Below are 23830 nucleotides of genomic sequence, written 5' to 3' on the forward strand. Positions count from 1 at the left end.
TGGTTTTGTGACACAAGAAAGATGCCCAGGATCTCACTGGCGGTCATGGGGTCTTCTGTGACATCCAGTCTGGAGCTGACTCTTTAGAACCAATGGGATCAGTTGGACACAGCAACACATGCTTCTAATCCCACACCAGGGAGGCAGAGGCAGTGGATCTCTGAGTCAAGGCAAGTGGTCTACAGAGCCAGTCCCGGGACAGCCAGAGCTGCACAGAGAAACCCTGTCTCAAAAAATAAAAGATGGGCTGGGGATTTAGCTCAGTGGTAGAGCGCTTGCCTAGGAAGCGCAAGGCCCTGGGTTCGGTTCCCAGCTCCGGAAAAAAAGAAAAAAGAAAAAAGAAAAGAAAAGAAAAGAAAAGGAAAAGATTTTCGGTGTCCTTCCCCATGGCATCAGGAATCAAGTGCCTTGGGTAATGCTAGCCCCATGCTTCCTGTCCTGTCTGTCCTTTCTCAGTGCCATGCCCACTGACTCAGCATGCTGGCTTCAGTGAGTCTCTGCCCTTCTGCCATTCCCCCCAATTCCTTCCATGTCCCAGTGAAATAACGAGGCACAGCCCACAGGAAGAAGATCCCGGAGAGAAAAAGGAAACAAGTTTTATTAAAGCCCCAACACTCGGCTAGAAAAACCAAAAGGAAAGGGAAGAGAGCGGGAGGTAGGGAAGAAAAGAAGGACATTAAAAAAGAGACAGAAAACACAGCAACCCTTTCCATTTAAAAATTGTCAAGTTACACTGACAGAGGTCACAATATCCACAGAAGCCATCACTTCTACACCAACACAGGCCCTACGGGGTGGACGGGTGGGTGTGGAGCCGGGCTGGCCTTGGGGGACCCCACTTGGGACCTCACTCAAAGCCTTGGCCCCGAGGCCCCTAGGGAAACAGTATATTGTGGAAGGGGGCAGAGAGAACCCCCCCATGCGAGTAACACAGCACAGCGGGCAGGGGTGAGGGGACCAGGTACAGGGTCCCCGATGTGGCAGTTTCTCTTGTCAAGCACACACTGATGGACAGCGGCGAGGCGCATGCAGCTGGGGGCCTGGGGGCCAGGGGGCGGGGATTGACGTGCTGTGGGCTTTGAGAAGGCGGGTGGGGGCGGAGCTTGGGAGGGGAGCCGGGCGAGTGGTGCAGGGATGATGGAACGCGCGCGCGCACACACATGCACACGAGTACTCACACACACACAGAGGCCCTCTCACACACCTGCCTGCACAACCATACCCACAGCTAAGGTTACTGTACCCATCCATATGTGGGCCTCACAAGAACAGCCAGGCACGTCCACACACACATTACACATGTTCTTACTCCCAAGGCTCTCCTCACACAATCATGCTGTGATGTCCAGGCAGGTGATGTTCACATACATGTACAAGGCTTCCACATACAATATTAAGTTTGGCCTATGCACACACAATCCATGCATGTGCACACACAAGTTATGTAGGCTTGTGCCAGCGTGCACACACACGTGCACACAAACCCACACAAATGCCTTCCAGGACACACGTGCGCAGGAACCAAATCGAAGAACTAGAACTACGCAAATCCCACGGGCCTTGCCTGAGCTCGTGGGGCAGCCCCTACGTGGATGGTCACTTCCTCCGGCATCCCCTCTCTCCACGAAGGACACTCAACTCAGGACAATGACGGAGGGGCGCAGACTCAGGTCACAGGGCTGAGCGGGTGTGGGGGCAAGCAAAGAGTAGCAAGCAAAGAGAAATGGAGTGGAGGGGCCCTCCCCCTCCCCTCCCAAGCCAGGGGTCTCTGTACAGCCAAATCAAACCAAACTGCTTCACGGGGACTATGGACACCAGGCCATACGCCTGTCCCCAGCCCCTCCCTTGCCAGACAGCGGCCAGGGAGAGTGTGCTGTGGTTTTCTTTTTTTTTTTTCTTTTTTAAATATTTATATATATTTATATTACGTATATTATATATAATATGTAAATATATTTTTAAAACAATATAAAATGTTAAGACACTTCACTTAAATGTAAAGAGTTACTTGCAATTAAAAGTAATTGCATCATTGTGAGGTCCTTTTTTTTCTATTTTTTAGGGCTTTTTTTGGTTTTTTTTATTTTGTTTTTTGTTTTTTTTTTTTTCGTTTTGTTTTTTTCTGGGAGGGATTTTTTTTTCTTCTTCTTTTGTTATTTTTCAAAAAGGCTTGCTTGCCTTAGTACAAAAATGATTCAAAGCTAGAAAACAAGAGCAAACCAATAAAACAAAGAGAAAGAAATAAAAACGAACGAAATCAAAGAAAAGAAACACAACCCAGTTTTCCCTCCCTCCCCAAACCGTCAACAGCTGCCACTGGCTCTCCCCTGCTGGGCTCCAGGGTCTTGGGGTTCTGTCCCTTCAATGGTTCCTCTCTGTGCTTACTGTGGGACTAGTCCCAAGACCACATCTCTGTGCTTACTCTGCTTTGTGCTCCAAAGGGGACCCCCTCCACCCTTCCAGCCCTCTCCGTAATCCTTTTCGCTCTGGCCCCTCTGTACTTGCTGGGGGCCAGGCCAGAACCAAGTCAGCCTCTCCCTTTGACTCCTGGACCCACGCAAAAGTCAGTCTGCCCTGTGCAGGACCCCTGCAAGGTATCCAGACTGGAGTACTAGCTGGCTCTTCTGCCTTGGGGACCCTCAAACACCTGACGAGTGGTCACCAGATCCCTACAGGCAAGTCACATCTCACCCCTTCCCTGAAAACCCTCAAATCATAGAGGCTGGCTGAAGGTCAAGTTGCTCCCCCTAGGGGTCAGAGACTTTACTGCACCCACCCAACCCTTCTCCCTGTATCCCTCAAAGCAGACCCTTCCCACCCTCCAAACATAGTTCTAGGCCCTTCCATCTTCCCCACCCCACCCCCACAAAATAAGTTAATGGCATTTAAAGTGCTAAATTAGGGAACTAAAAGTACCAGTTGCCCCTCTCAGGGTTGCCCTCTCCCAAGGCAGAACCCCAGGGGCAGGCTGTCCCCAGAAGCACCCTCCATAACAGGTGTCTTGGGGACCTCCTTCTATTTGTTGCTAGCACCAGCCGGACACTGAGCAGCAGTGAGCCAGCTTCTCCCCTGGCACCTAGTGTCCCCCCCACCCCCTTCCCTCCTCACACCCAGCCTTGGCCTCTTCTCTGGGAATCCCCTCCAGCTAGGCCTGCTTCCAGGCCCACCCTGGTTCGAAAGAAAAACCACAGGCCAGCAGCAGAGTTCTGTCTCTTCGAAGGCTGGACAGACAGTGGGGCGTCTCCAAGGCCAGGGTCTCCCTTGTCCATTGTCCAGCCTGACGCTGAGTCAGTCCTTGTCCATTTGTTCCTCCAGGAAGGAACCCAGTAAATGGGAGGGGGTCTCGCTCCGCTCCAAGTCTCCGTGGCTCAGAGTTTGTTCCAAGTGTTCTTGGGAAGTTAGGGGAGGTGGGAACTTTGGATGGACTTGGGGGTGGGGGGAAAGGGTGAAAGAGCAGAGGGGAAGAAGATGACAGGAAGTGGGCGGAGCAGAAGGGGGAAAATGACAGGAAGTGGGCGGAGCAGAGGCCCGCTGGGGAACAGGAAGTGAGGGGACGTTGGTGTGTTTGGTTTTTAGCTTTCTCTTTTACTCTTTAAAAAAAGAAAAAGGAAAAGGAAGATAATTAAAAGGAAATCGCTTAAAAAAACCAAAAACACCAAGAGGAGATGAGAGAGCAGAGGGCCATGCCCCCTGCAACCCTTCAGGCGAGAGAGTGAAGAGGGTAGAGCATGAAAGGAGGGACGATGGCAGGAATAAAGGAGGGGCAGGCTGGGGTGGTGGCATGAGGGGCTTCTAGAAGGAGATGGAAGAATTCCTTGCCCCAAAGGAAGTCAATACAGGGATGGAGGTTCTGGAACCAGAGGGTTTTTCTGAGACGGGGCTTGAGGTCTCATTCGGACCGCTCATCTCTTTAGATGGTTTAGTGGCCTGGAACAAAAACAGGGGTCAGGGGTCAGAGAGAGCATAGGAGAGCCTCCGTGCTGGCTCCTGGCTGAAGTGTTGAAAAATGGGGAAACTCCACAAGGCTGAGAGAAAACTAACTGCAAAAGCGAGAACCCAGGAGGGGCTGGGCAGCTGGAGAGGACGCTCCTCTGAACTGGGGGAACGGGGCAGGGAAGTGTGTCAGCAGGGCACAAAGAAGATTGAGGGGAGCCATGGGGTTGGATCAAAGGCCTGGAAAGCAGAGTGGGGTGTGGGTTCAGTCCATGGTTACTGAGAGAGGAAAGGCAGAAGACAGAAGAGACACCAGAGAGACCCAGCCCAGGACAGGCAGAAGGGACAGGGGGTGGGAGGGCAGGTGAGGGAGGGAGAAGAAGTGTATGGTTAGTAGCAACAGGGATGCATCTAAAGCCAGGATCAGATGGGTCAGTAGCTCAGCCCAGCGATAAAAGTTCCACTTCTGGCCCCTGTGGGAGACCAGTCCTCACCAGAAGGCCCCTGGTGTAAGCTGGAGTGAGCTAGCCCCATCTGGGAACAGGGAGTAGCCACCTGCCACCACCAGCATCCATCCCTCCCAGTTCAGGGTCCCCATTGTGACCCTCCATGCTCATGCTCCCCACCTCCCCACCCCACCCCCGCAAAGCCCCAAGTGCCCCTAAGGGTAACTGGAGACCATTCTCTGAGGCACAAGCTGTGCTCCCAGGCTAGTCTCCCAGTCAGAGCCCCCTGTGTGCACGCGTGCACACACTGTCCTTACTTCTTTTCTATTCGTCCCCCAGGTTTATTCTTTGGAACCATGGCCTCCAAAGTATGACTTAAGAGCCACCTGTGTCGGGGGTTGGGGATTTAGCTCAGTGGTAGAGCGCTTGCCTAGCAAGCGCAAGGCCCTGGGTTCGGTCCCCAGCTCCGAAAAAAAGAACCAAAAAAAAAAAAAAAAAGCCACCTGTGTCATTTCCAGGGGACATTCTGTGGCATGCGTCACACAGCTGGAGTCCTTTCAGAGTCATCTTTACTTTTAGGGGGACATGTGCATTTTTAGCAGGTGTCATTACTGGGGGAGGGTGACACAAATCAGGAAGCCTCGAAGCCTGCAGCTATAACCAGCGACTCACCTAGAGTTCAGCCATCAGTGTGATAAAGGAACAGCCTTGATTAAAAAACACGGAACAAAAGGCTGGAGAGATGGCTTAGCGGTTGGGAGTACCGACTGCTCTTCCAGAGGACCCAGGATCAATTCTCACCACCCACAGGGCAGCTCACAATTGCCTGTGACGCTAGCTCTAAAGGACCTGACCCCGTCACACAGACGCACGTGCAGGAAAATCACCAACTGTCATACAATGAAAAAAAAAGCAAAACAAAAACCCTGATGTGACTATGTAATTCTTGAAAATCTGAGGCTAAGATAAGGAGACAGCAAATTCCAGCCCAGCCTGGTCTACAGAATGAGTTCCAGGGCAGCCAAGGCTACACAGAGAAACCTGTCTCAAAAAACCAAAAAGAAAGAAAAGAGTGAAAAGAGAACCGTGTGGCCCCCAGTGACCTGCCCTCCAGAGGATCCTGACATCAAGCAGCCATCAAGTGGCCCATCCGTGACTCATATAGGCTTCACTAAGCCGTAGCTGGCAGCCAATGCCTCCCCCTCAGAGTCTAAGCAAGCGTATGGATTCAGTAGTGTCTCCTCTACTGTGGCCCACATCATCAGTCAGTACCCTATCCCACAGTATTCTGTGTCCACCACCGCGGGCCAGGTATGATTCTGCTCTCCTTTGACCCCAGTAGTACCTAACCCTGGGGACAAACTCATAAAATAGGCACGTAAGTGTCCTCTGCCACTTGCTTTGGGTTCAGCCTGCCGTCCACCCACCATCCCTTCTGCCACCTCCTTATCCACTCCCACTTGAAGTTATTTCTCCAAGCTGGAGATGGCTCAGTGGTTAAGGGTGTCTGCTGCTCTTTCGAGGAGGACCTGGGTTCAGTTCCCAGCACCCTCCATGCACAGCAGCTCACAGCTGCCTGTAACTCTAGACTGAGGGGTTCTCATACCCTTTCTTGCACACACGTGCTGCATGGGTGCACATACGCTCATTCAGGCTCACACACATGCCTGTTAATGGAATATTAACCTTGGGGTGGGCCTTTAATCCCAGCACTCAGGAGGCAGAGGCAGGTGCATCTCTGTGAGTTCCAGGCCAGCCTGGTCTACAGAGTGAGTTCCAGGCCAGCCTGGTCTACAGAGAAAGTTCCAGGATAGCCTACACAGAGAAACCCTGTCTTGAACAAAACAAAATAAAACAAAACAAAAAGCCAGCTTCCATCCATCTGGGGACACCCTGGCTGTAGCTCTACACAAGATTTGCTGAAGCAAAGGGAGCAGGTAAGGCTTCACTTGGCAACTCTATGCCACCCAGAGTCCCTGGCCTAGGGGTTTCTGTCACTTTCATGTCACCTGCCAATGGGCAGGTTTGGTGTGTTTGTTTTGTGGGTTTTTTTTTTAAAGATTTATTTTATGTATGTGCGTTTTCCCTGCATGTGTGCTTCTGTACCACATACATGCCTGGTGCCCATGGAGTTCAGAAAAGGGGACCAGATCTCCTGCAACAGGAGCTACAGGTGGTTGTGAGCCACTGTGTGGGTGCTGGGAATTGAATGGAGGTCCTCTGCAAGAGTAGCAACTGCTCTTCACCACTGAGCCATCTCTCCAAGCCCTCCCTACACCATGGGTCTTGATTCTGATAAGAGAAGCAGAATTTCCCCCAGCTTTATGACAAGACAGAAGCCTCAGAGAGACTCAGCTCTCCTCCGGGAGAAGTGGGACACTTCTAGACCCGGAGGCCGTGGCAGCTGCTGCTAGACCATAGTGCATCTGGTCTTCAGGCTGCTGTAGGACACCTGTCCCTCCAGGCCCTGACTCACAGTTCCAAATGGGGTTAAGTTAAACTGGAGCCTCACACCCAGTTGGTTGCCTTAGCCAGGCCATTTCTGGTGCCGCCCAGAGACAGTCAGGAACAGTGCTCTCCTGGAACCCCCTCAATTTCCCTGCAGCGTGCCTACAGCGCCAGCTACCATTAGTCTCTGGTCTCAGCATTGATGTAATTCCCTCAGCACTCTGGCAGGTACTGAACTACAGGCTCTTCACGAGAGCCATTAAAAGAGACAGAGTAAGTGGCTGACCTACAGAGGTTCCATAGCTGTGTGTCTACACCAAGCCCTTGATCCCTCACCTCTGGGTTAAGAAGATGGAATCCAGTTCCCACCTCACCCACCAGAGATCCTATAAACAACGTTCAAGGGCTCTTCCTGGCACCCCCAGGCCTCCGTCATGTCCGCTGGAATGCGTGCCTGTCCCGGAATTGTCTTCCTATACTTGAGTCCCAGGTCCCCACCACTTCTCAGGGGCTCCCCACCATGTCTAGTTCTCTTAATCTCATTGGTATCAGAGCTTCAAGGCCAGGACTGTGCCACAGGCCTTTCATCCCACCTACTTAGGCTGCTGAGGCAGAATCTAAGCCAGGGTCTGACTGGGAAACTGAGTCAGAGTTTGTCTTAGGGACACATGCAGTGGCCGGAGCATGTGTTCACGCCGACTGGAGCCTAAGGGAGGCCCAGCTGTATAGGCTGGACAGCCATGACGAGATTCAAGCTAGGGTTTGTGGGCATAGACTTTTATCTGCTATGTGTGAGCATTCATCAGAGATGCATTTTACAAAGTCCTCACAGGTCTTAGAAAACCGATAAGAGAAAACGGCAGCTACAGATGACCTTAGGAGACCACACATTTCCGTAGTGACACTGCATTGGTTTTGTTTTCTGGGGTTTTTTTTGTTTGTTTGTTTGTTTGTTTTTCTACAGTGCTAGGGGATCAAATCCAGGGTTCTCCCCCTCCTAGACAGGCAATCCTCCACTGAGCCAAACCTCCCCACATCGATTCCTTTATTGTTTTCTTTATTTAAAAAAAATTTTTTTTTTCCTAAGAAGCGTGTCTCACTTTGTCAGAAAGCAGAGAGACCCTGGCCACAGCACATGTGAGAGGAGTGGACGGCAAAGGACAATGGGGTGGGAATGGGGTCCATCCTGGGTTGGGAGGGGCAGGAAGGACCCAGTGGAGTCCAGGAGCTGTGGGGTTTAGGGGCTGGGTGATGCTTCCTTAGGGGCCTACACCTGGGGCCACTCTGTGACGATGGAAGAGCTGGGACCACTGACAGAGAGGGGCTGGAGGTGAGTTCACTCAGTGGCCAGGCAGGCCAGGTATGTGGTGACCTGGCTGTGACACCCGATCTGGCTGGCAGGGTGGCTGGGTGGGTGTCCCCTTCCCCTCTCTCATAGATTCCTATTCCTCCTTCCCGAGGCTGTGGAACCTTGGATTCTACCTCAGCATCCAAGGACCTGAGGCGGGAGGACAGAGGTCTCCAGTAGACTTTCCTCCACAGAAGACCATTCTTGGACCACGGGCGTACAAGAAGATGCTCTGTCTAGCTCAAAGTTTCATATGAGCTTTCGAGGTTCAGAATGGACCCAGGATGGGGAGGGGCTGATGTGAGAGCAGGGGGTTTACCAAGCCAGGGAAGGGCTGCACAGCGGCATAGATATGGGGAATTTTCTAAACAGCCACGGTACCCAGGAGGAAGAGGAAAGAGCTAGCATGGTCCTTGGAGGCCTTGCTATGCCCTGTAGGAAGCAGGGAAGGCTGAGGAGAAGGGTCAGGCCTGGAATGTATGGAGCTGACCCACAGGACAGCAGGTAACAGGGCCTGGATTTTGAGGGAGTTACAAGACAGGGCAAGGACAGGGAGGTGTAGCTGCAGTGGTGGGTGGGGGATAGGAAGGGGTCCTGCCTGGGCAGAAGCAGACATATGCATGATAGAGGTCTGTCAGGTGTCAGATTCCCATCCCATCTCAGCCTCTTCACCTGTTCTACCTCAGACTGCTGTGAAACAGGCACCGGATGTGCCTGACACGAGTAAATACCCCATTGGCTATCAGCTGGTTTTCTGGGCGTGAAATGAGGGGACCCCCACCACCAGCATCCCAGACAAGAAGTCCTTACCCATTTCAGTCACAGAAAAGAACTGGGGGAATGGGTCTCACTGGGTGAGTCTGGGGACCACGAACAAGTGGGGGCTGAGGAAGAAAAGCTGGGGGGCAATTGAATGCTTGTCTCCCTAGCAGCCAGAAAGTAGACAAGGTCTTGCCCAGGGCTATCTGTGGCCTACGGTGGAAGGGGTTTTAAGGAAGCTAAGTCTCCGTCTTAGCTCTAATGTCATTCGCTCTACAGGACTGGGGAGTCTCTCTCCTGCTATGAGCTGACCCTCATGGCCATCCCGGGCCATCCCTAGCCTAATACGCCAGAACTTTGGATTTCTATCTGGACAGAACAAGGCCTACCTGGGACCCCAAGCGGGCCTGGCACTAAGAGCTCCTCAGGAGAGGTTTTGAACTGAGCATGAGCACTGAGGGGCTCTCAATAGCTGTTACCACCAGGGCCCTCCTTTACTCTGACCCGGCAGATCTCACGAGCAGGCTCCAGGGCTCTAAGTAGCATGGGTGAATTCTGTCAACTCCAAACCTACAAATCCAAGCGGGTTGTTACGTCTGCGGGATTCTGAGCACACTGGATGGGCGTTGTAGGCTGTGCGCCCCGACCCGTCACCGAAATGTGCCTGCTGAAAGCTTCTTCCTGAACTGAGAGTTGAAAAACTGTGCAAAGCGGGGGGGGGGGGGGGGGGCGCTGCACAGGGGCAGAGGTAAGATGGCTGTGTGGCAGGCTTTAGAAGGGACCCAACCACTGGGGCAGGAAGTGAATCTGTATAGGGACAGGCCCTGTGCAAGGAAGGGGGTGAGGCTCCTCTAACGCTGAGCAGGAGACTGGCTGTGAGTCCAGAGACTCGTGTCTATATACCAGATCCAAAGCACTAGGCCCGCGATGAGGAAAGAAATGGAGGGAATCAGAAGATCAGAACTATCTTAAGACAGCGGCATATAGCAGAGCCTTGGTGTACAGCCCTCCAGGGGCCTGGGTGCCTGGTATCCCACCCTCACCTGCTGCTGGGCCTGGATCCTCATGTATTCCGTTCGTTGCTTGCCGTGTTTGCCTTTATCAGGGCTGCCTGCTGGACCCTGGGCCGCCTTCAGCCGAGAGGCTCCGGGAGTCACCACCTTCATGGGTGGCACACTGCCACCACCACTCTGTGGAAAGAGAGACAGGGCTGGGGTGGGACAGTCCTGTGTGGAACTTTAAGCACAGGGGAGGGGGTCTCTGGGGTTAGGACCTCCTTAAGGAGGTTCTTGGAGGCCTGGAGATCCCTCCCTGACTCTACGTAACCATCCAAGATTTAAGTCCCCTCTGAGTCCAGGTTCAAGGCCTCCCTGCAGTAGATGAACAGGCCCTGTCCTGGCTAAGAGCTCATTTATGACTTTTCCTGAGTGGTGCAGGGGCAGCTGGTACCTTCCTAGGGAGTTGCTTCTAAGGGAAGGCCCTAGGACCCCTCAGTTACCAGCAAAGGATTCCATCCTGGTCTAGGAGACACAGGTGGAATAGGAGACAGGGGTCTCTAATAAGAGAGCATCCCTAGGCCCACCCACCCCCAGAGTAGGCGGTAACAAGAGAAATCTCCTCCAGAGATGAACACATCTACCTCCTACAGTTACCCCCTCATGTATAGCCCTTCCCCAGGGGGAAACCCAGAGGCGCAAGCAGAGAAATGACAGGGACAGAAAGAGACAGAGACAGGAAGGGGGGAAGGGGTGGAGAAGAGGAGAAAGCTTTATTCTCTGGCTTACAGAGAGCAGATAGGGACAGAGCCCCCTTGGTTCATGCCTGAGCAGGAGAGCGGAGTCCTGGGTGGGCCGGCTTCCCGGCCGCCCCTGGCTCTGCCCATAGGCCTTGGCCTGGACGAAGGCTCCCAGAGCATGGTAGGCTGAAATATAGACAATAGGATGAGGGAGGTGGGCAGTGCTCCTGTGGCCCTGCTCCCCAACTCTGCAAGCCCAGAGGCTGGAGCAGGAAGACAGCAGGGGAGAGGAGGGGAGTAGCAGCCACCTGGGGGTGGGGACGTAGGGATTGGGGGCTGCCTGGACACGGCATAGTCGATTTGGCGCCCATCTCGCTCAGGGTGGTCTCTAGTTCCTGGAGTGTCTCCTCCAGGCTGTCCATCCGTAGCAGGGCAGCATCCTGCTCTGTGCAGCCTGAGCTGATGCCCCGCAGTCCCCTACTGCAAGCTCGAATGTCACATACAGAGTTCTGAGGGGTCTCTTCCAGGTGGGTCTCAACAGGAAAAGTCTTCTGGGTCTCATCCGGAGATGGTCCCTGGAGACAGAGAACTCTGGCTTCTGTACTGTGCGAGCTCTGTAGAACTGCTGGTTCCTTTCCGGACTCTGAGCTGCTCCTGGGCCAGAGTACTTCCGTTGCTAGTCCCAGCAAGGCCTGTGGGCCATTCCAAGTCTTCCCACTGCCAGCCAGGGTCCGGGGTCTTGGTGTGGGGACTGCCTGGGGACCCAGTTCCTCTAAGGTGGTCTGTGGCAGAGTGGGAGAGCTGGAAGTGCATTCCGTCAGGATGATCTGGGGGACACAGAAGACCCTGGGCCCTGAGGCAGCCTGCAGGGACAGAAAACGAGGAAGAATGTGACCCCTTGCAGGAGGAATCCTGAGCTGGGACGAGGCTGAGACAGATGAGCCCACTCCCTTCCTCTCCCAGATGGAGAAACTGAGTCAAGGAACATCCTGACGATGTCACCCAATACTGGAGACAAAGCTGAGCCTAGAGTGCAGGTGTCTTTCCATCCCTCGTAATCCGTAGCCTCCTGCTTCCTACAGAAGCACAAGAGTGTGTTCCTTCCCCACTACCGGGGTTAAACTTGAGTGCAAATCTTGGGCTTCATCGCAGGCACTACAGAACAGTAATCGGGCTGTGCGGCAAGTTAGACGAATCAACGAATCTATTAAGTGTCTGCTATCATTTGAGCAAATACAAGCTACTGGTTGAACTGAATGAAATAACCAAGGCTTCAGCTGCGTGAGCAGAGAGCAAGCAAATCCCAGTCTCCACCTCATTGATGGGCCATCGTCCTCACCTTGGGCTCCTGGTTTCACTCCTGCGAGCCCTTCCCCAGTGAACTCAGCTTTGAAGGGGTGGAGCTTGGCCGTGGCCAGTTCCTTGAGTAATGCTCTAGCGAGGCACCCATTTCTGTGTGAGTACCTTGGCTTTGACTCTGGCCAAGGCCCTGTGAACCCGAGTGAATTCTGCCTGAACTCTAAGTACCAGCCCATGTCAGACATTATAGCCTATGTCTTCATCTTCAATGCTTTCTGGAATTCATAAAACAATTGTCACTCTCCCGGTCCCCACTTCACAGGTGAGGCGTAGCTCGCAACTCACACCTTGCCAGCCAGTTAGTAGTAGAGCCAGGATTCGAACCCAGATAGCCTGAGTTCAAGTCCAGTGCTCTTTTTGCTAGACAAGCTCAGTACCCCCTCCTCCACCTCCCAAGGCAAACCACCCAGCCACCACTGCTTACCTGGAAGTGGGGTGCACACAGGGAAGGCAGGGAGGGCCCCGGTTCCACAGGCTCCTCTGCCCGACAGCATCTCAGGATGCAGAGGGGAAGCCAGGGAAAGGGCCTTGCCTGCTGGGTCCCCTCATAACTGAGCCTCAGAATCAGAAAGGAGCAGAGCTGGGTGCTGAGGACAAAGCCAGTCAGGAAGTGTCCCTTTCACACTGCTCAGTCCCTCCCCTGAAGACTCCTGGGGCTGCACACAGCACTGTCCACCATCTGATGCCCTGTCTGCTCCCCTGCCAGGTAACCAAAGACCACCAGGCCTCAAGCTGGGCCGCAATGCTGGTGGCCATCATGGACCCCACTGTGGGCTGGGAAGAACCACACAGGGAAGAGGAGGGGACGTGTGTGCACGCACGAGAAGTTGAGAACGGAGGTCCTCTTACCCCAACCTGGCAGAGCAGAGGAAGAGATGCCCAGACCTTTCTCCACCCCCCTCCTCAAGCACAGGCCCCTGGAGCGCAGACAGCAGGCCCACCCGCCATGTTCCCACAAGGGAATAAGTGCAGCAGGACAGCAGCAAGGGCTGAAGTTAGAGAGAAGAACATCTTGATGCTGAAGAGAAAACCAGCAGCCAAGGAAGGCCATGGCTTCTCTCATTCCAAGCTCCCTGACCACGGTGGCGCGGCCGTCGGCGGCAAGAAAGGTCACAGGGCAGGGAGAGGTTTAGGAAAGCCATCTCCCTGGTCTGTCCTTGACTCCCCAGTGCAAGGCATAGATTCCAGTGGGAGAAGCAGGGCTCCTTCCCTGGCGTGTGCAGCAGAGCGGGGGATATAAGGCAGGTATCAGGCAAGCTCTCGAGACAAGGTCAGTTGAGCCGGACCATACGTCAGTTCCTGAACAAGGTCCAAATTCCAATCTTGGCCCCAAGACAGCTCACAGACTTTGGATCCAGCCTAAACTCAGGCTGTTAATGGGAACAAAACGCCCAAGAGCCAGACAGAAGCTGGCTTGTAAGAGAACTCCTGGGTCACACCAAATACCCAGGTTGCAGTCTCCAAGGAGGACCCTCAGGAAACCTTGGGGAGGGACAGTTGTGCACCCCCTTGGCGTGTGCAGGAGGGTGAGTCCACGGGCGTGAAGCTGGGGCCGTGACAGAGGGGCTGGCGTGGGTGGCATGGGTGGCAGGTTAGCGTGAGAGATGCGGAAAGGAAGCTGTGGTGGAACAGGCAGAGAGAGCCGTGAGAGGTGCAGGGAGGCCCATTACCTTCCGTGGGAAGCCCAGAGCTGAGCCCCCAGGGGACCCCAAGTCCTGGGGGGACAGCAAGGTGGGGATCGGCTGGCGGCGGGGCGTGAGGGGGAGGGAAGAGACTGAACTTCTTTCAAACACCTGGGGAGCAGAAGGCAGGGGCGGGTTTGGAGGACCCAGGTGCTAGCTGAGTACCTAGGCACCTATGGGAGAATGGTCCAGGATGGCCATGGGCTTCTGTGTCATACCCTTTGGCACCTCACCACTGTCACTGACCTGCTGGACCTCGAGTCTCTCTACCAAAGGCCCCTGATATCCAGGGACTCCGGCACAGAGCAGAGATTTCTGGGAACCCTATGAACGGTGGCTCATAGTAATGCTAGGCCCTTTAGCACGAGGGTCTCCAGGGTTCTGGCCTCAGAGTACTGAGGTAAGAGGGTTTTGGAGCACGAGCCGTCCTCAACACTGCCTGGGGTCTGGGTAAGAATGTGCAAGTCTGGGCCTTTCAGAGTATAGCGAGTCTTGAGGTCCCTGGGAGAATCTATAATGAAAGCTCCAACCTACCAGGGAGAGTTTTAGGCTCTCTTTCCACTTCACAGTGGAGAGGAAATGGAAGCTAATAAGAACGAGTCCTGGGGCTAGCCAAGGCTTGTGAGATAACCTGGCCTGGCTGGGGCCTCGTTCAGTCAAGCCTGACCCACCTCCAGCTCAGCAATGATGCGTTCCTCATCGTCTTCATCCTTGATGGCCGAGGCCATAATGGGCGGTGTGGACGCGGGGCGGACCACCTCAGACACAGCGCGACGCAGCTTCACCTGAGGCTTCTGGATCTCCAGCTCCTCAGATTCAGCCTTCTGTAAAGCCAGGCGCCTATCAAGCTCAGGTCCTTCCCTCCCTCCAGCAGACTCACCACACCCCTCCAGGAAGACCCACCCCGGACCCTGCCATGGCCTGCTGTGGGATCAGAACACACACAGGCTGGAAGTCAAGCTGGGTTGTGCTGGCCAACTCCCGTCCTCAAGCTTCCCTCTCAAGTCCCCCGAACCCCACCAATCGAGAGTTGTACCTTGATGAAGACTGAGTCTTTCTTACTGGTGACCACCACTTCTCCGGTGCGAGTGGTGGTCAGGCCGTGCGAGGAAGGGAAGCTCCGGCGGGGAGGGGGTGGCGGGGGCGACTTGGAGGGCTTCTCTGTGCGGTATCGGGGCACTGTGAGCTCATCTGCAAGCAGTGGGGGTCTGGGATCAGGAACCCATCGCCACAGTGTCCACGAGTGCTCATTCCTCCAGGAAGGACCAAGAGGCTTCTGTCCTCAGAGACGCGGAGGAAGGCAGGACCCATTTCTTTCCCATCTCCCCACGCCTGCCACTGGCTCGCCCAGCACCTCTTCTTCCAACAGCGCTCAGCTGCTCAGTGCTGACTGTGAGCCAGGAACATTGAGGCACCTGAGAGGCCCTCTGCCCGGAGCTGCTGACCAAGCATGGGCACCTCAGCACCCACGAGGTTCATGCATATTCAAGCCTGGGACTCTGCGTCGTTCTAATCTGTCTCATGGCTGCAGCTGCTCCCCAGCCCCACCACACTCAGAGCTTCTTCCTTTCTTTGAGGAGCCCGTCCTGCTTCCCACCCTGCCTTCCTCCAGCCTGGTTTCCATGGCAACCCACAGAAAGGTCAGTCAAACCATAACACCCTTGCCTTTGATTCTCTTGTGGCTTTCCACCAACCCAAATAGTGCGAGTTCCTAGTTCAGCACCGTCCACAACCTCTCAGACTGGCTCTGTATGAAGACCCAGCAAGGACCCCGTTCAGGCAAAGCCACACCTCCTCTGGGCTTGCCACCATGATGCCCCTCCCCCCCAAGGCACTCACTGCCTGAGGAGAGCCTGCCCATTTCTAAGTGGAAAGCACTCTCCTCCCTTCTCAGACTGTACAGCTCCCGCCCTGCTCAGGAAGGATGCAGTTAGCCCCTTTGTTCTAGGGACACATTAAATGTGGCCTGGGACAGATTATATAACCATTTGAAGTCTGCCCTCTTCGTAAAGAGGGAATGACTGTCTTTTGCAACTGCCGCAAAATCATTAGGACCCACACTCAGAAGGCATCACGTGGGAAGCGCCTGAAGACTATACCAGGCCTGTCCCACCATTAAATTCTACCCACGGCCAGTAGAAATGACCCAGAGGTTGGAGGGGCAGGCTATACAAACCCGATGACCTGGATTGGATCCTGTGATCCCACAGCGGAAGGAGAAAATTAATTTCCACAAGTTGTCCCCTGCCACATATGCACTTTCATTCACACACACACACACACACACACACACACGCACGCACACGTGCAAACAAATAAGATAATTAAAAATCTTTTAAATAAAAAAAAAATCCAGCAGCTGAAGAGATGGCTCAGCAATTAAGTGCATTGGCTGCTCTCCCAGACCCAGGTTTGACTCCCAGCACCCACATGGTGGCTCACAGCCATTTGGAGCTCCACTTCTAGGGGAGCTAACACTCTCAGGCCTGCTCAGGCACCAGGCACACATGTGGTGCACACACACACGAGGGCAAAGCATGCATATATATATATGTATATATATATATATATATATATATATATATATATATATATATGGGGATGGAGAGATTGCTCAGTGGTTAGAGCACTGACTGCTCTTCCAGAGTTCCCGAGTTCAAATCCTTGCAACCACATGGTGACTCACAACCATCTGTAATGGGGTCTGATGCCTTCTGGTGTGTCCAAAGACAGCTACAGTGTACTCATATAAATAAAAGAAAGAACAGAAAATCCCAAGTGCCCTGAAGCACTCTTCATGGTCAGGGTTGCTGGCAGCAATGATGGTAGCCTCTCTTTCAGATGTTCTCTCCAGCTGGCTTCGGAGATCACGGCTTGGGAGTATACTGCTCTCAGAGCAGCCTGGCGCTCTCTCTCTCTCTCTCTCTCTCTCTCTCTCTCTCTCTCTCTCTCTCTCTGACAGGGTGGGCTTGGATGTACTCATGTCCCCTGCATGAGCCCCTCAGCAGCAGAGAGGAGAAAACTGGATGGAGCCCAGCTTACCCGCCATTCTGTGTCCCATCCCTTCAGTGACTACTAATGTTAGCACCCCATTCTCTGGCAGCCTGATTACCATGACAATTGCTCACTTTCCAGTGCTTCCCCCCTAAACCAAGCTCTGAGGATGGGGCTGTCCAACTCCAGGGCCCGATACCCCCATACCTGATCCTCTTCTCCCACTGGGCTCTGTCCGGGGAGCAGCCTTCTGACCATGGGGTGCCTTAGGGGGCTTGTGGTCTGGAGTGGGAGTAGGGCCTGGGTGGGTCTTGCTGGCACAGTCCAGGTCGGGGATAGCCTTGAGCAGCTCAGCTTGGGTTTCCTCCAGCAGCCGGTTGATGTCCTTGGCGCTGTACTGGGTCAGGGCGGCCCGCTTCTCTTCCCAGTCTCTCTCTGCAGCCTTGAGAGGGGAGGCAGAGCTGGGGTCAGGACTCTGGCTTGTGAGCCCCTGAGCTCCCGGGATCCGCCCCTTCCCCACCCACTTGTGCTAAGAACAAGAAGAGAACTTTATGAGATTCGGCCCCTCCTACTGGGTGCTACACACTGTCCCTGTAGCTTAGAGAGGCCACTCCCATCAGATACAACATTATTAGGTTTATTTCTGGACATTCTGTTCTGTTTCCCTGACCACTTAGCTTGTGTTTATGCAAGTTCCACATTGCTGTAGTTATCATAGCTTTATAACATATGTTCTATTGAGAAGGGTACATGCCACCAATATTACACCTCTCAGACTTCTGATCCTAAGGAAAAGAGCCTGTGTGCCCCTTCAGTACCTGACATTCCAAGTGACAGCAAAAACTGTGAGCCTAGCTCATGCCCCGCCCTGGCCCATCACCTCGACAGACACAGCTTTGTCCATGTTTCTCTTGCTCGGAGCATCCAGGCCTTTGGTAGGGTTGCCGCTTTTTGGGGTAAGCGGGGTGCCTTCCGCAGGCCCGCTCAGCTCGTGGAGATTCAGTGGAGGACTCGGGGGTGGTATCTCAAAATCCAGGCCTTTGCTGAAGTCTGTTTCGGCTGCCACCTTCTTGGGGGACTGGTTCAGGAGATTGTTGGGGGGAGGCCACACACCCTCATCCACTTGCCTAGGATTGGGAGAGGAAGGAGCAGCTAATGAGAGGTGGTAGCCCAGGGAGGGGAACCTGCAGGAAGGCTCTGGGATCTTGCAGGAGGGATGGGAGAGCCTAGAGAGGCAGGTGAGGGAAAGTCAAGCCTTCTGCATGCAGGGGTCGTGGGTTGGAATTGAAGAACATATCTAGCTGGCACACAGAGATCTCCAAGGAGTCAGGAAGTGGGTTCTGGGTCCAGTGTGTAACCCCAAGGGAAACTAAAGAGCAAGGAGACAATGACCTTCGGATCTGGGCCAGCGTGTCAGTGACCACCCGGCAGCGCTTGAGAAGCCCGTCGAGGCGTTGAGGTTCCTCCTTCAGAAACTTGACTGCCTCCACCTCTACACGCAGCACTACCCGCATCTTACTCTGCAGGCCTGGGAAATGAGCTGAGAGGGCGGGGGGGGGGGGGTGTCAGCTGGCTGGGCAGGGGAACTGAGGAACTGGAGCACAGCAGGGACCTCCTTAGGGTCACCCTTGCCAAGGCAGGCTCACCCTTGAGTTCCGTCAGCGTCTCCCCAAGCTGTTTCAGCACCAGAGCCTTCTCTTCCAACTCAGGACCAGGCACCAGCCGGTGGTTATGGGCCACATCCCTCTGGATCTTCTCCACTGACTTCTCCAGGTCACTGCAGGCACAGAGAGACCCTTCTCAGCCCCTCTGGCCCCAGCCTAGCCCCCTGAAATTGAGCAGCTGGAAAGAAATCATGTCACCGATCAGATCAGAATTAAAAGTGATAGCCAGGTGTCATGGCTTGCTCCTGTAATCCTAGGCACTTGGAAAGCTGAGGCAGGAAGATTGTTGAAAGATTGAGGCCAGTCTGGGCTACCTAGTAAGACCCCGACTCAAACAAAACAAAACCACACAATCAAAAGCCGTCCCTCCAGGCTCCATGTCCACATGAAAGTGGATGCCCCCTGTCAGTCTGAGCACCAGTCAGTAGGCTGGGGAGATGGTTCTGGGGAAAAAGAGCTAGATTTCAAAGAAGAGACTTTCAGAGAGCTCCTTAAAGGAGTCCCCTCCGCAGGTTCTGATCTACAGTAGCACCAGCACTCATCTCTTCCCCTCAGCGTGAAACCTCAGACTCTTCCCCAGACACAGTGGAGAACCCGGAGGCCATACGGAGTCTCACAGGGGTCTAGAGGCAGCTATGCATAGCCGTGCCCATCGCCTTTGTCAAAGAAATCCTGCCACAGCGCCTCTCTTCCCGGGGCCCAAACCACCTCGGGTTTTCAGCTGGTCCACTGTAAACATTTATGATTTCACATCTTTCTAAAATCAGGGGCGGATCATAGTGGCACAAGCCTGTAATCTCAGCACTTGGGAGGCTGGGAGAACAGGGTCACGAGTTTAAGGCCAGTCTGAGGCACAGCGAGATGTTGTCTCAAAACAAACAGCCCAAGGAAAGCAAACCAAGGCACCCTTTGTGTATGGGAGGGAGGGTCAAGGAGATGGCTTAGCAGGGCAAGTGCTTGCCCGGCAAGCCTGAGAACCTGAGTTCAGATCCCCAGCAACCACCTAAAAGTTGATCACAATGGGGCATAACTTCGACCCCAGCACTGAGCAGAGATGACCAATCCTGGGAGTTCACGAGTCAGTGAGAAACCTGGTCTCCAAAATTCTGGGAGAGGGATTGGAGAGCTGGCTTAGTAGTTAAGAGCACTCGCCGCCTCTTCAGAGGACCTGAGTTGGATTCCCAGCACCAGATTAAATAATTTTACATTGTATGATGGAGACGTGAAAGAGAGACTTGCCACAGGCAGGTAAGTTGCCGTAGTCCTAAAGGTAAGTCAGGATCATCCCTCCCACACACTCGGGGCTCGTGAGCTCCATCTGTTAGATTTCAACAGCCCACGTGCAAATGACTTGAATCTGTTCTACCATCCAACATGTCTGCTCTGTTTTAAAGTTCAGTGCCATCTATCAATCAGGAGAGCATGCCTTAGACACCATCGGCCAACCAGCAGATGAAAAGACAGACCAGGGCAGAGCCAAGGACAAAATCCCGAGATTCAGCACTTCTGGTAAGAGAACAACTCTGCATTAAGTATCCTGTTCATTGGGCTGGCACCTGACAGTCAGGCCTGAACATTCATTCCCTTAGGTAACCTTAAAACAATCCTGTCACTGGGAACACTGCTCCCAGCTGACACACAGACAAACGGTGGTTCAAAGACTACATTTCCCAGCTTTTCTTGCAATTAGAGGTGGGCTTTCAGCCCAGGCAGCGGCGGGCGGCCACCTTTGATCCCAGCATTCAAGAGGCAGAGGCAGGTGGATCTCTGAGTTGGAGGCCAGGCTGGTGTACAGAGTGAGTTCCAGGACAGCCGGGGCTACACAGAGAAACCCTGTCTAGGAAAAGGGGGTTGGGAGTAGGGGTGGGGGTGACGTGGCCTCTCACCTGAGGCCTGCACAGTAAAGCAGGGACGGAAAGGGCACACTTCTGGATCTAGCCCGCAAAGACCTGCCATGCAAGCGCCCTCTATGCTCGTTTCTTTCTGGTTGCCCATGAAGAACCATGACCTGGGTGACTCTGGAGGTTTATGTTGAACATGGCAGAACCTCGGCCAGGCCGGATCTGCACTGCAAACCATCTACAGTGTTTTCTAAGAAAGAAGGGCCTATCATGTTTTTTTAAGAATGATGTACTTACGGGGTTGGGGATTTAGCTCAGTGGTAGAGCGCTTGCCTAGCAAGCGCAAGGCCCTGGGTTCGGTCCCCAGCTCCAAGAAAAAAAAAAAAAAAGAATGATGTACTTAGGGCTGGAGAGACGGCTCAGAGGTTAAGAGCACTGCCTGCTCTTCCAGAGGGACTGAGTTCAATTCCCAGCAACCACATGGTGGCTCACAACCATCTGCAATGGGATCTGATGCCCTCTTCTGGTGTGGCTGACGACAGCAACACTGTACTCATATACAACAAATGAATATTTAAAATGTTTTTAAAAATGATGTATTTTTTTGAACTTTAGGTGTCTAAGTATTTTGCCTGGGTGTATAGGTACCATGTGCCAACCTGGTTCCTGCAGGGGACAGAAGCTCACACATTAGAACCTCTGAACTGGATGGAGGTGGCTGTGAGCCACCATGTGGGTGCTGGGAACTAATCTGGATTTTTTTTTTTTGTTTTTCCTACAATAGCAATAAGTGGGTTTTTTTTTGTTTGTTTGTTTGTTTTTTTCCGGAGCTGGGGACCGAACCCAGGGCCTTGTGATTGCTGGACAAGCGCTCTACCACTGAGCTAAATCCCCAACCCTGCAATAAGTGTTCTTAACTCCTGAGCCCTCTCTCTAGCACCCTTAATTATTTTTGCGGTAGCCTCTCAACGTATCCCAGGCTGGCTGACGATATCTGAGGATGGCCTGACTAAAGACACTTCTGCCCTCCTCCCGAGCGCTAGCATTACAGGCTCACAGCACCACACCCAGCTTAAAGTCTTTTACTTTAGAACCATTAAAGGACTTGGGATTGTTTCGCTCCAGCATCTGCCTTAAATAAATAAGGAACCCTAACTGAGGTTTGGCCTTCAAAAGCGGGGTGGCAGAAGCTCTGAGGCGAATCAGTTCACACGACTGTTCCGTGGCGTGGTGTTTTCCACTCGTGTGGGACTACGGCCATGGGCGCTGCCGCATCTCACTTCCAAACTGAAGGATGTCACCTACCTGCTGTCCCACCCAGCCTCACTCTACCACATGGGGAAAGAACAAACAAACAAACAAACAAAAACAATCAACCAGCCCTTTCTCACAGCTAGCTCTGGATCAGCAGACAGACTCCAGGCTTCAATCAGGGGACCATAACCATTCAGAGAGTCCAAGGCTTTGGCTAGACGGTCAGGTGAGTCTGCCCAGCAGGAATAAAACCAAAAACCCAGGCTCAACTGCCAACAGGATGCCAGAAAAGAGAAAGGAACAAAGGAGAAGGAACGGGGGTTTGGAGGGAGCACCTAGGGGCTGCAGGACTATTGCCAGGTGATTAGGGCAGGAGATGGGTGACGGGTCTTGAAGGCTAGACCTGAACCAACATAGGGCTCAGTCGCTGTCTGACTCAAAAGAAACAGGTGCCAGGCTGAAGAATCCCACCAGCAGTTCCTGGGTTCTCGAGTAATGGATGTGATGGATGGGGCAAGAATTCTTTGTGTTCCTGGAGAACTGAGGTCCCCAGGAAGCCAGGGACCAGACAGTCATGAAGTCCAGAGCATAAATCAGTCCTTTTATCTCTTTTGCCCAGTGCTTTGAAGGCTCCCTCTCTCCCCTTTAATTTCTCTTTAATGTCTCAGACTAACTCCTTTTGAAAATCCTGGCCCAGCTCCTCTACGCAAAATGGAAATTGACAAGGAAAAGACAGGGAAGCGGAGGAAACAGAATCCCTGGATCAGAGCCTGGCAGCCACGGGTCTGCTTCAAGACCTGTGGTGGCTGTCACTACGTCATCCCACCCAGACATGATTGGTGGGCTGGAGTTATTGCTGCTGGCTCATTTCCACGTGAGATGGCTCGTTACTGTGTTCCAACAGCGTGGGGTCGCTGGACTCCTTACCTTAAACATTGCCAAAATGCATACCAGGTTTACCTGGGCACCCAGGTGTGACCTCCCCAGAGAGACCCTGGTAAGGGCTCTAAATACGACTTAGTAGGGTCGCACCATAAAGCAGCTTTCTTGGCTCCCTGGTCCCAAGTCGCTTAGCTCAACCAAGCCTTCAGCTGTTTCTGAAAGAACTGCAAAGCAATCTCAGTACAGAGGTGGGGGTGAGGGTGGGGGGTGGCAGCTACCTTGATCGCATAGCCCCTAGATTCTGGAGCTCTCTCTGGATCCCCTTATTGCCCTGTGTCACTAAAAAGGACTACAAGAAGGGGAGGGGCCTTTGCCTCAGCCCAAGCAAGTCAGGAGAAAAGGCTGTGGTTAGATGATGGTGCAGCTTCCTGAATGGACAGGGAAAAACAGCAGCATCTCCCTTCACAGGTGCCAGACAATGGAATTGTGGCCAGACAGCCATTTGCTAAATCTGGATCAGACTGTCTTCTGTTAACCCTCCCGTGTCTGAGCAGGGTTCGGTTGTTCTGTTCCTCCTCCTTCAAGACTACTAGAGCCTAGCTTCTCTGTGCTGAGGAGGGAAGGGATCAGGGTGGTAATGTGTCAGGAACCACCTGGGCAAGTGACAACACCCCTGCCCCTCCACCTTCTTGCTTAAGGGTGAAGCTGCCTTGGTCTTAGGTCAGAAGGAACGCAGGCACAGGGTAGAGGGAAACAGACGGCTGGCGTTATGAGAGTATGCTTCAGGCCACAGGAAGCAATACCATGACAGAGGCACCAAGCCAGGATTAAAAAAAAAGAAGAAGAAGAAATCAGGAATTATGCCAGATGGCCAAAGGTTTGTGGGTCATATTGAAATCAGGCCACATTGGAGGGTGAAATCAGACTTCAGACAAACAAACGTCATCTGTGATTCCAAAATAAAAGAGCTACACCTCCCATGAGTCAGGCTGGTTCACCCGGGCCGCATCGTTCCCACTTCTCCGCAGACACCTCTCGGATCCTCTCCCCACCCAACCCCACACCCCACCCCTACACGCTGGGGCCCAGCCTCACTTGAGCTGCTGTGTAATGAGCTCCTCGTCGTTGAGGTAACGCAAACGCTCCTCTTCCACCAGGGTGCGCTGCCGCTGCAGCGGGTCCTCCTGCCGCCGCGCCGCCTCCGACACGCGCATGCTCAGCTCCGCCTCGGTGCGCTTCAGCAGCGCGCGCACCGACTCCTGGTTCTGGAGCTGCGGGACGCAAGAATGCTTGCGTGGACCGGGTGGGAGAAGAACGCATGTTGCCGGGGAAGGGTGGGCAGAGGGCAGCCCTGCGCAATCAAAACTCCCACAGAAGACGGGGTTGCTGGGCTATGGGTGTGAGCTGCCCCGAAGGCGCAGCAAGATAGAGACGGGAGTTGGGGAGAACCCAGCAGGAGATCCCGGCCGGGAATGATAGGGCTCA

The 23830-nt window shown here is 53.6% G+C and overlaps 1 protein-coding gene across 51 annotated transcripts in view; it reads right to left on the bottom strand.

Moving 5' to 3' along the window:
- Nucleotides 1–571: 571 nt before the first annotated feature.
- Nucleotides 572–23830, bottom strand: part of Srcin1 (SRC kinase signaling inhibitor 1) — a 67025-nt gene continuing 43766 nt past the window's right edge. For 19 of the 51 annotated variants that reach the window (XM_087573914.1, XM_087573916.1, XM_087573915.1 and 16 more), the window contains 11 exons: nt 23441–23616; nt 18351–18481; nt 18097–18244; nt 17585–17831; nt 16912–17146; nt 14747–14901; nt 14382–14534; nt 13699–13821; nt 10978–11532; nt 9978–10124; nt 572–3927 (listed from right to left, as the gene is read on the bottom strand). In XM_087573914.1, the coding sequence (XP_087430040.1) occupies nt 3793–3927; nt 9978–10124; nt 10978–11532; nt 13699–13821; nt 14382–14534; nt 14747–14901; nt 16912–17146; nt 17585–17831; nt 18097–18244; nt 18351–18481; nt 23441–23616 (2205 nt within the window). In that variant the 3' untranslated portion in view covers nt 572–3792. 51 annotated transcript variants of the gene reach the window in all.

This window comes from Rattus norvegicus, chromosome 10 (assembly GCF_021556685.1).
Source record: "Rattus norvegicus strain SHRSP/BbbUtx chromosome 10, alternate assembly SHRSP_T2T, whole genome shotgun sequence".
Classification (NCBI taxonomy): Eukaryota; Metazoa; Chordata; class Mammalia; order Rodentia; family Muridae; genus Rattus; species Rattus norvegicus.